Source organism: Numida meleagris, chromosome 3 (assembly GCF_002078875.1).
Source record: "Numida meleagris isolate 19003 breed g44 Domestic line chromosome 3, NumMel1.0, whole genome shotgun sequence".
Classification (NCBI taxonomy): domain Eukaryota; kingdom Metazoa; phylum Chordata; class Aves; order Galliformes; family Numididae; genus Numida; species Numida meleagris.
This window is the reverse complement of record NC_034411.1, coordinates 7,666,444-7,678,390: the sequence shown is the minus strand read 5'-3', so window position 1 is coordinate 7,678,390 and position 11,947 is coordinate 7,666,444. Positions and strand designations below refer to the sequence as shown.

The following is an 11,947-nucleotide window of genomic DNA, read 5'->3' as shown; positions in this document are numbered from 1 at the left end:
TTACAGAAGGAAACAAAACAAAAAAAAGAATAAATAATTTACGAAGAGAAAAAAAAAAAAAAACAAAAAAAAACTTCAACTCCAAAGCTCTTTCGTTCTGCTCCCGTCTTGTCACTTCATTGCACATTACCGTCACTCGGGGTGCCTGGCGCAGGGCTCTGCTTGCTGGGCCGGGCCGTGGTGCTGCCCCACACGCTGAGGGGTGCAGAGCAGCAGCACAGCGCTCCGAGCTAGCAGCCGGGCGGGCTGTTCCCTAACGTAGGGTGTTGGCTGTTCCCTAACGTAGGGTGCTGGCTGGGCTGCGAGGGTCGGTGTTTCCGTGCGCCTCCAGCTTTGTGCACGTGGCGCCGCGTGCTCCTGGCCCGCCTGGCTCTGAGAAAGGCCGAGCTCCTATGGAGGGGGGGGGCTGTGGCCAAGCAGGGGCCCTCCTACCACCCTGGTCCCTGCGCTGTGTGCGGTGGAAGCAATCACCGACGCGTGGAGTCCGTCGGATCCATCAGCATCACTGAGTTTGGTTTGGAAGTAAAGGAAAGCAATCCCCCCCCCCCCTCCCGGGCCAGCTCTGCGGGGCAGAGCAATGCAGCGGCGCTTTGTGATGGGCCGCGGCGCCTTTCGTCTCCATCAGGAGTTTCCTTCATTGCAAAATGCGTTTGCTTCTCCGCTCCGTCTGCGTGCACGTCTGCGTTCTGCCTACCTATCTCTACGCTAATAAATACGTATGGCCTGGTTTAAAGTGCCAATTCATAAAAAGCTGCCTCCGTACGAGGCGAGCGAGACCCAATTTCATCCACGACAAGAAGGGAGCAGAACCAACTGAATATTGCCCAATGACGTAAAACATAATTTAAAGTTTCTTAAATAAATATAAAAGTTATTCCTAAAGAAGCCATAGGCGTGTCGACAATATAGGTTGTAACCGGCGCTCAACAGCTAAAGTACCATCGGGAAACTAAGATGCCACGGCGACCTCAGCAATAGGCATGATGCATCGCAAACGTTTGGCTTTTAAATTAAATGTACACCACGACGAACTTAACAAACGCGATCGGTGCAGTAATGAGAAGACTTCTCGGGTGCGACGGGGGCGGGACCATGCATAGAAAGCTGTGTCTGCGCGTTGGTTGGAAAACGGGTCTATAAAGTGTAAAGCAGGTAACGCGGCCGATAAGGAGAAACCGACCCGCTACGAGACGCCGAGCGACGCGACGCGACCGGCTCCAGTTTCCACAGCCATGGATATGAAAGCGAGTCCATCCAGTGCAGGTAGGAGATGAGCTTCACTGCGGTAATACTGAAGTCGCCTTTTTCAGCGCTTCGCGCAGTGAGGCGGGGCGAGGGAAGGAAGGAGAGATGCTCCAAGAAAGGGCGCGCGGTGCCGGGTGCGGGGACGCTGCCGGGGCTGGTGGCGGGGAGCGGCGGCTGCTCGGTGCCGCCCGCTCGGCGGCCGCGTGGCAGGAGGACATGGCTCTGAGATCCGGGGGTCACAGTAGTGCGCAGCGGGAACGGCAGCGAGCGGGCGCTGGCGAGGCTCCTGCAGAAGCAGCTCCCGGCCCTTTCTTAAAGCACTTGGTTTTTGTTTTGTTTGCATTCAGGGAAACCGACCGCAGGCTTATTTGATCTAATTTTCTCTTTGCACCATACGCATATAAAACGTTACAACTCCGTATAAAAGTACAAGTGGTTCTTGTACATCTGAATTACGCAGGAACTATGTGAGCAAATCCTATCAAAATAGCTATTTTTTTTTGTGTGTGTGTGTGTGTGTGTGTGTATAAACAGCATTTGTTTTTAGAAAAAACAATATCATAAACTGCAGAATCTGTACAAAAATATAAAATAAATTTGGGCAGCAGTTTCTGAACAGCCATGTAAATGCAACACTTAAAGAGGAGCGGGTTAATGCCTCCAAAAGGCTGAATTGCTAAGTCAACCTCTACAGGGCTAAAATGGTATTGAGATTATCTAAATAAGAACTTTTTTTTTTTTTAACCTCTCGCAATAAAACTTATAGAAAAAATAGACAAATATGCACATGCAATTTACAGCTTTCCCCAACGTAATCCTTGTGCTTAGCTTGTACAACGTTTTGTCTTTTTGTCAGAACACGGCATCGTCTACAATACGTATTCTTTCCTATACCAGGATATTCGGTCTTCCTTGAGGAACCACTTGGGAAAAAAAATACATTAGAAGTGGTCGTACGTGGATGAAGGCACTCCAACTCTGCTCGAAGCAAAAACTAGTGTGATCCTTTTCTCTTCCAAAAAGGCAAGCAAGGACGCATGCACAGTGCTGTGAATAGAGGTGGGAGGGACGATGGAAATACTACCGAGTGTATATACTGGTACTTAAAAAATAAAAATAAAAGGAGAGAGAGAGAGAGAGAGAGAGAGAGTTGCTCTATTTCTGTATTTTAAGACCCGACAAGCACCTCCATGATGTGATCCAGTTCTGTGAGGTCCATTTTGAAAGGCTGATTTGGAGTTACTGGCTGACTGCTGTACGGCGCGAGCGTCTTTAGGAGCTCGTCCGCCGAGACGGGCGCCATTTTGGAGGCAGCCCCCGCGGCCGACGTGCAGGGGTCAAAATCGTACATGGACGTGTCAATGTCAGCGAACAGAATGTCATCCAGGGTCAAGTCCGTGAGGAAACCTGTGGAAGTCGTGATCTCGAAGTTGCCAGGGAGCGGCTCCATGAGTTTGGACTCGGCCGTTCTGCTCTCCGCGACGCCCTCGGGCTTCGGAACGCTGGACTCGCAGGGGTGGGCTTTAGAGTCGCCGGCGGCGGATTCGGCTGCTACTGCTACTGCCTCTGCGGAGGTAGGTGCGGGACAGAGCTCCTCGATTTCATCCAAGGCTGAGGAGAAGCTGTCCTTGACTGGCTGGAGAGCAGGAGGTGGTAGTTTCGTCGGACCGTCGTGCTGGACAGTCGGGGAAGTGCAAAAAGTGTCGTCCTCGAGCAAAGAGGCCGGGGTGAGGCAGGACTCCAGGGGCGTAGTGCTTACCAAGTCAGTGGGGAGCAGGGACGGGGCGGCGAGGTGGCTGAACGCCGGCTGGGCCTCGCGGAAGTTGTCGCTGAGAGGGTCGGCGGGCTGCGACGCGGTCACGAACACGGGCCTCAAGCTGCCTTCTTGTTTGAGTTCTTCCTGGATTCGCCTCAGCATGTTGTTAATTAAAACTGTCTTTTGCAAGCTCGGCTCGGTTAATGGCCTGTGGTTATAAAGTTTCATAAGGGAAATGTTGAAGATAGTCTGACGCTGTAAGGTGTAAGACACCTTAGAGGGACCGTCAGTAGGAGACACCACTTTGCCTTCCAACCCATCTTCATGCTCGTCAAACTTCCGCTTTCCTCCTTTCCCCAACATATATCTGAAAGGAAGGACAAGGCACTGATCAAGCCAGCGAAGCTTACGTCTGCTCTCCTTTTCCCACCCAGCCAATCCCTACGCCCTGTCCGGGCGGTGTGGGCAGCCCAGACGTCCCGTCCCCCCGCCGTCAGCCCAAGCACGCGGAGCCGCCCACATAAAACTCACTCTTTGCTCACAGTGGGGTGAAGGGGAAGCAGGAGCAGCCTGAACTCCATGCTCCACTCCATCACCTCTTAGCGTGGCTGGGCTGGTAAATCCCAAGCAGGAATTAGAACGGCACCTGTAAAACTCAAGCCCCTGTGCACCTGGCGGCAGGTTTCCCCCAGCACATGTGGTGAAGCGTATGGTCCCATGTATCTGCAAGCTGCAAACTCTATTAAATGCACCTTAGAATTTCGTGGCCACCACTAGGCACAGAAACACAACACGCTCTTCTTGCAAGTCATTTCCCTTTCTGTTTGAAGGTATGTTTGTGGGGGGAAGGGGAACGAGGCTTAAGCAATCGTGCGCCGAGAGAGTCCTCAGTGAACAGGGAGACCTCGGTGAAGTCTGCGAACTGAGCTCCTTGGATAGGGGCATCTCTGAGCTCGTGGGTTTGTTTAAATGATTGCATATGGCCCACACGACTGGAGCAGGAAATGCAGTTATTTCCCTCATCACAGAATTAGAGAAATTACAGACAAAGAAGAAGAGCCGCCAGGTCGTTTAGCCTGATGGCCAAGATTATTCTCTGCACTCTCTGCCGCCGCAGTGGGGGCCCCGGACCCAGCCAGCGCGGTGCCCGGGGTCTGGGGACACGGGCACCTCCATCAGAAAGGCCCCCAGGTGTGGGGCAGCCATGGGGTACCCTGCTGAGACACAGCCCCGGCCCCACGCTGGGGACAGGCCCATGGAACGAGAGCTGCACGGCGCAGGGCTCAGCGGGCACCGCCTGCAGCGGCGTGGGAGGGCTGTGCTGGTGGGGGCAGGAAGCGCTGTCACACGGCAGCTGAGATCCTCTCCCCGGCCCCTCCTTCGCCACCTCCAGCCGGGCTTCCCAGAGGCCCGGGTTGGCTTCCCTTCTCCCAAACCAAAGCGCGTTGTGCGTCTGAACTGGGGGGACTGGAAGGCCAGAAGCTTCAACATACAGCTGCCCCCCAGCTCTCATGCAGAGACGCAACGCGCCTTCCTTATTGGAGCACCATTCCCAGTTCCCCCACCAGGCCCCACGCCCACAGTGTGACTGAGCTGGGCGGGTGTGAGGCGTTTGGTCACCGCACGCTGGTCAGACAGACAGACAGACAGACAGCTCTGCTAAGGATGTGCAGACGGCCCCAGGAACGTCTGTGGAACACCGAAAAGCGAAGAGCCCTCACAAAATGGGAGAGATGGGAAGGGGCGACAGAAGTCGGGGTTTCGATGGAAAAAGGAATGAGGTTCGGGAGGCGTCTGCTGGATGCGAAATCCAAAATCAGATTGGGCGAAGAGAGCCTTTTCTGGTTAAAAATAAGTCCCGAATGCAGATCATTTTCTAGCATATTATGCAATTAAAAAAAGCAAGGCGGGGGGAGGGAGCAGCGCGGCGGAGCCGAGAACGGGCAGGCTGCGATCCAAGCGCCTTGGCCAGCTCCCAGCAGTCCCCGCGCCTGGAATCTCGGGTGAGCAAAACCTCTGAAATGCAGCACCACCGCCGGGCTCTGGTTTGTCTCCGCTCCCTGCTGTCACTTCCACGGGCTACTCCGGAGCCACGCACGTGGGCTGGGGATGGCGGGGAGGATCTCCTGCTCAAACACTCACGGCCAACACGCCTCCCGTGACTTCCGACAAATACGGCAAGAACGGGAGCTGGAGGCCAGCACCAATCCCAAGTCCTCCCAGGCTCCAGCACGCGCTAAAGGAGCCGTGGGTCACAGGGAGGGCCAGCAGCTTCCCACCCCTTCCTACTCTCTCCTCCCCTGAAAAAAGACAGACTCTGTGCTACAGACATACCAACGTTCCATCCGCAATGCTCTATCTATTTAAAGAGAAATTTGTTAATGGCTCAGGGGGCTGTGAGAGTTTTGAAGTTCGTCAGGCTCTGCGAGGAATGTATAAAAATACTGGCTGCACAAAGCCCACCTTTTTCCCCAGGATGAAGAAAACACCCTTGTGGTGGCCATGCTCCGCTCCCTACCCTTGGTTATGAAATGTTCTCGCCGGGGACGTCGGCACACGTCTCTAAAGAACCCAAGTGAGTCGGCTTCTCCCGTGCGCGCCCAAGATCGAGGTGCTGGTACAGCTGGACGTTTCCTAAGCTGGCCAGCAGCGATGGGATCATCATTAGTAAACACGACGATAAGCTCCCCGCGTCGTGTTCCAGGAAGCTCAGAAATGATTCAAGGTTTCCTGTACGTATGACTGTCACGCTTGCACATCTCACTCGATCTTCACGTAGCTTAGTTCCGAGCTGGCCCTTTGAAAAGACCAAACAGACCAGGAAAACTCAAAATTTAACCTCCGAGCTTCTCAGCGCAGCTTTCAGTTTTCTTCTCCCCGGAAACGCTCTCTGAAAAGCATTTAACTATTACAGGCACAGGGCAGGATTGCAGCCCAAGCAGGACGTTTAATTCCCCCGAGCGGGGCTCAAACGAACACTGCTAGACTCCCGGCTTTGTAGAGTTTTACTTTGCTCCCTTCTCCTCCGGCACGCAAATGGGAATTGTAAAAACATTTTCCTCCAGTTTCCATAAATCACTTTATTGACTCTACGCGAAGCGAGGAGGCGGTATCTTTTCAGACCAAGTGATGCAGTTGGTAAGAACAGACAAGCTCTGAGTCTCGCAAGCATTTCTCTGGATCTCTGCAAAGTAACTGTGCAGTTTTGGACTGCCGCAGCTTAAGTCAGTGTTGCCTGTTTATTCTTTAGGGTTCAAACCACCTCCTCCTACCAGCAGTTTCGTGCCTACATTAGAGAGATCCCTTCTGTACATCTTAAGACGTGGCACGCCATAAAAACAAGCTGCAAGCTCAAACGTCTCCAACAAAACCCTCACCGCAAACCTCTCCGGCCGGAGCTCGTGCTGGGAGAGGGAAGGTGCCGAACTTACGGAGCTGGCTGGGCAAAGACTGGGACGAGAGGAGGCCGGCTTGCACCCTGCTGAGCACGGGAAGTTGGAGGCAGGTCCTGAGTCCTATGGCTGGAACAGGGACGGGGCTTTGGTATGCAAGTTAGTTTTGAACGTTACTTAGGTATGTGGAACTAGAAAGCTGAAGGAAGGCCGTGGAAAAAAAAAAGAATTTATCCAGGGACGGGGGGAGGGGAATTACTTGGAGATTTTCCCCAACATTATCCACCAGTTGGCCCCAGAGCTGGAAGATCCAGACCCAGAAGCTGAACCATTGTTGCTGAGAAAGATGCAGTTTGCTTTTTTGCCCATTTAGGGTGATCGCACGTGCCTCAGAGCCAGAGAAACGCTAGCATTGTTTGGGAGCTGGCTTTTCTTAATTGAAAAACAAAAGTCATATATACATATATTTCATTTGCATGGCATTTAGTGTCCTTCTATTGGTGCTCTTCAGGCTGAGCTGGGAGGAAATACAGTTGGGGCTCAGCAGAAGAGATCATCGGCCGCACAGAACAAAGCTTGTGTCACGATGCCTGCCTGTGCCTCCGAGCCCACCTGGAGACCTGGAGATCAGCCCTTGGCTCTGCAGAGGGTCGCACACGTCAAGGCGCAGCTGCTGCATGCACCAGTTGTGCTTACGCCATTAGTCCTCGTTACTGCTGGGCTATTTCTAAAACCTCGTTATTAATTGGGAATTTGGCACAGGGAAGCACTGGATGTATTGGAAAAAGAGAAAAAAAAAAAAAAAAGAGGGAAAGGTGATTTGGTTATCGTTCATGTTAACTCGCAAGGGCTTTGAGCGGCTTAGTTTGAAATGCCTCTTCTTGGAAATCACTCCCGCAGCCCGCAAGTCCCCCGGCTCCTTGGGGCAGACGGGAAGGAAGAGAAAGAAAGAGGAACTGGGCACCGAGTGGGACAGAGTCTTTAACAAACTGCTTTTCCACCCACGTTGGTGCCGCCCCATGGGCCGGCCCAGAGGACGAGCAGGTGAATTAGGCAAGGCTGTGACAGCGAGCGGCACGCTGCTCACAAAGGTGAACGCACCCAACTGCGGAGCCCACAGGCAGCCAACCCCCCCCAGGTCTGGGGCACGGAGCGTTGTTTCCCTCTCCTCCATCCCTCGCTTCTCACCCTTGAGGGCCGCGTTGGCTGTATCCTGGCCCGACGGTCGTCAATGAGAGTTTTGTTACTGCCTGCAGCGGGATCGGGATTTGGCACCGAGAGCCGCGGGACCGAAATAAAAAGGTCTTTTGTGCCAACTGGGTTCAACTGGCAAGATGAGGGCCGGCTCCTCGGAGCTAGCAGAGGTGTGCGCGCCCCACAGGCGTCGCTGCGCTGCCCAGCCCAGCCTGAGGGACCACCCGAACCCACAGGCGGCTCCCACGGATCCATCCCCATGAGCTGCACGATCTCCAGCACCCCCTCCCAGTCTCAGTGGAAGCAAGCTGGGTGCAGAGGTTTAACACCAGAGCCGAAGCGAGTACGCAGCGGGGGCTTCTGGAGGTGAGGGCACGGCGTGGTGAAATTCACCCCTCCTGGAGGCTTTCATCTCTTGACACCGTGGTCTTTAAATCCTGGCACGGCAGCATCCCGGGGAGCTGGTACAGCACGTACCACGCAGCGAGGCACGGCTACATTCAGCGTGCTGCAGCTGGCTGGCAATTTGTGCTCTGACAGGGGTTTGGTGTGGGTGGCTTTTTTTTTTTTTTTTTTTGCAAGGCTGCTTCTCAGGATCTGATGCAGCTTTTACTTGTTTGAGTTGAACGCGCCTGCGCTGCCCGGCTGAAGGGAGGGCTCCTGACGAGTGCTGCTGGGTAAGGATCTGCCCTCATGGCAGAGGTGAGCAGGAGACAAGAAGGCCAACCCTAGGTGAGGGGCAGGGGAAGGAGAGCTGTGCTGGGCTTTCTGCCCCTCCAGAGCCACGCTCTCTCATTTACGACGTCAGTTTTCCCCGACACTTACATTTTATATTAATTCTGGATGGTTTTTTTTTTTTGTTTGTTTGTTTTGTTTTTAAACGGAGTGAGGTTTAATAAGCACTCAGAAAACCCTCCTTCAGAGCCGTATTAAAAAACTGGCCTCCTGGGTCACTCTGTGCTTCCAGAGAGCACAGGGAATTGCTTTCACGTTTGCAAGCCTTCGCCATGAGGCCGCCGGTGGCAGCAGTAGCCGTCGGTGGTGGCTATTTCCCCCCTCTCCCTGCAGGCTCAGCATCAGCACCCCGCTGCCGGCACCCCCCCACCTCGGCAGGCTGCGGCAGGGCGAGAGGCCTTTCCAGGCTCGGGCTGAACTGGAAATAAGGGCAGCGTGGTGGGCGACGCTCAGGGGCCGGGTTAGCCCAGAGTCCCCCAGGCCCCGAAGGAACGCCCGCCTTCATCAGCGAGTAAGGTGAAGCCTTCCCTAGCAAATAAGCAAGGCAATTATAAAGCCAGTCAATAGCGTAACGCCAGCCAACGTGTTCCAGCGATATTTTGAAACTGTAATCTGATCCTACTGTTTCCATCCTCGTGCCTTGCCTGCTCTCCCTTGTTGCATACTGTACTATTTGAGGCCCAGAGGGCAGAGCAAGCTCTTGCTGTTTGTTAATGATCAGAAACTGCGTTTGGAGCGCAGCTCTCCGCGCGCCGCCCACACCACTTTCTTGATAGTTTCTTCAGCTCGCAGCCTGCCGGAGCCCTGCGAGAAGGCTCTCTGGGAAACAAAAGCCAGCAAAACAACCAGAAACACGACTTGCAAGCTCCACTTCTGCCTTCTCTTTCCAGCTCGTTTCTACCACGCTAAAAAAAAAAAAAAAAAAGGCAAAGCCGCAGTCTAAGGCAATCTCCAGCTCTGCAGTGTGTTAAGCCTCGCAGGAAACATATGCTTCTATTAAATTGGAAACAGTTCCTAATGCTGTCAGTTTGCTAAATGTAACATGTTCTCTTGGAAGAAGCGGAGCAGTTCTAATGTTTTTGACTAACTGCACGCACCGAGTACGTCTGATAAAGCTGCAATAAATACAAGGCTCCAATAAATATAGCTTAGGATAAATTACTGCCTCATTAAGTAATTGTTTGGAAAAAGGAGAGCAGGTTTTCTAGATTATAGCCATGTTATTAAGGGTGTTTATAATATTAAGAATTCTATCGGGGTAACAGAACTTAATACAAGTTTAAATCAGACGGGCACTTGTTAGCTCGTTAAGCCATTAAAATCTGCCCTGGCAGAAGCAGGAGGGGAACAAGACAACGCGGGTTAGCCGGGCACACTGCAGCGGGCTGCAGCCCGGCTGTGAGCAACAAGGGCCGTTGTTTCAGTGCAGGGAGCAGGTACGGCTGCTAGACAGCACTCTGAGGCTACAACACCTTCATCCAGAACAGCCCTTATTCCTGTACGAGGCGGCGGTGTTTACTGGAAAAAAGGGATTGCCCAGCAGAAGACACGTCTACTGCAAACGTCTCACACACACTGGCTTGACGTGGGCCTTGGCGGCGGATTGCCACTGGGAGCCATGGCTCTAGGGGTGGCCTCTGGGCAACGTGCCCTCGGTGCAGACCCCTCCGTTCAGCCTCCCCGGGACAGGTCTTGCTGCGGCCCCACGCTTCGCAGAGCCACCCCACCGCGCCGGCCAAGGTTCTTCTCAAATTCATGCTCCACGTGGCAGCCCTAAGGAAGCCGCCAGGCCTGCCAAGCGCAAATCAAGTCACACGGCGCTGGGTGCACGCAGGCCGAGCGGCTCTGCCTGCTGCCAGCGTCAAAAGCTGAAGGATTAGGATCTGCGTAACACACCTGGGCAGCAGGAGTAGGAAATGAGAGCCGCAGTAAATAAAACCGGGCGCTGCGTTAGGCCAGCTTCTCAGGCTCTGCTACAGGACGAGCCGATGATTCAGTAGGCTCTGCTCGCAGTCACCTGAAAAGCACGCGAGTGCTTCCACGCACAGGCTCCTTGGGAGCTGCCAAGCAGCTCGCCCAGCTCCGTGCTGCTCCTGGCACCGGGGCCCCTCGCCCAGCAGCTGCCAGTCCCACTGGCACGCCGAGGCCTGCGTGCAGGGAGAAGCGGGGCTGGCGTCTCTCGCAGCAGCGGATCAGCAGCAGCGAAGATGGCTGTGTGCCGCTCCGGGGCCCGGCTCAGCCGCGAGCCGGCTGCCTTCCTCCTCTTCCCACTCCAGAGCCTGCAGGCAGCGGCACAGCGAGAGCGTGGCTGGGAAGAGGCTCCTTGTAAATCACATTTGAAACGATCTGCAAGAGCCGGCGCAGCCAGCAGAAAGTGACACGGATTAACGAACGCGCTCTCCCCTTTCCCTGCTAAAATGACACGACAAGATGCTACCGGTCAGTCTCTGAGGGAGAAGGATGAAACAGCGCAACCAACACATCCTTCCTCCTCAGCAACGCCACTCGAAACAATAGATCACGGCGATGCTGTGCTGTGCTGTGCACCAGGAGACATCTCTATTGGCACACGCATGCCACGGGCCAGCCGGTCTTTGTAGCGCACGCAGGGACAGAGCGCTGTAGACCCATGTCCGCTGGCTGCGTCACATTCCTATAAAGGTTAATGAGAGTTGTGCACGCATCCAGGAGGGACCAGACCCCTCTGTGTATAATAAGAGTTTTCCGCGCGTGTCTATAATTGCTTGGTGAGAGCCCTTGCTTTCGAGCGTATCGCGGCGTCTTTTCCCCACAGAGGGCTTGTTTTTCCCCCTCGTCCTCAGCCCTTCATCAGCGCACGGAGGGGAAAAAATACCCACACCGCTGCAGAAAGAACCGACCGGTTTGCCAAAAAGTAGGTTATTGCTCTGAAAACAGTGCTGAATAAATTATCACAGTCAAACTGAAAAGCAGCGAACCGGGGCGGGGGGGAGGGAGGGGAAGAGCAAAAACTCCAAAAGAAACGTGTGCTGCAAAATGCAAAGCACATCCCAGCAATGACAAGTCATTTTAGTTCCCGGCCTGCAGCTTGCGTTTGTTAACTCGTTTCTCGCTGCCGAAAGTTAAAAGAGGAAAAAACAAAGATTAGAACAGAAGGCATTTCCCCGGCGCTTCGTAAAGCAGCTACGTCGCACTTGAGCTGCTTTCAACGTTGTTGCTTCAATAAAATGAACGCAGCCCCGCAAGCAAGGATGTGCTGTGAGAACGCGCTCACTCGCCCCCACGTCTCTTGTGGGGAGGTGGTAAAACTGCTGGACGTTTCTCCACCAATGAGAGCGGCAGCAACAAAGTTAAAGTTTGACAGGAAAGTTTGCAAAGACAGCGTTGGGTGATGGTATCACGTTGTCTAACCGGTGGTGGCCTTTCGGCCCGGCTCGCGTTTGTTGAAACGCAGCGTGTGTTTTCATGCCGGCCCCGAGGAGCCTTCTGAGAGCTGATAAAGGGAACTTTGGCCAGCCTTGAACTGCTCGCAACGCGCAGCAGCTACAGCCAGAGAGGAAAGGGATTTCGTTTTTCACAGCACCTGTTGGATTGCACGATAAAAACGACTGCAGCGAAGCAGTGCCATTCCAAACAGCCTCCGCGC

At 54.0% G+C, this 11,947-nt stretch overlaps 1 protein-coding gene across 5 annotated transcripts in view; it reads right to left on the bottom strand.

Annotated features, from left to right (window-relative positions):
- SERTAD2 (SERTA domain containing 2) overlaps positions 1,712-11,947 on the bottom strand; it is a 72,733-nt gene continuing 62,497 nt past the window's right edge. For 4 of the 5 annotated variants that reach the window (XM_021390555.1, XM_021390553.1, XM_021390554.1 and 1 more), the window contains exon 2: positions 1,712-3,368. In XM_021390555.1, the coding sequence (XP_021246230.1) occupies positions 2,414-3,364 (951 nt within the window). In that variant the 5' untranslated portion in view covers positions 3,365-3,368 and the 3' untranslated portion in view covers positions 1,712-2,413. Of the gene's footprint in view, positions 3,369-5,464; positions 5,485-11,947 lie in introns of those variants that run through there. The other variant, XM_021390552.1, reaches the window with a different exon arrangement.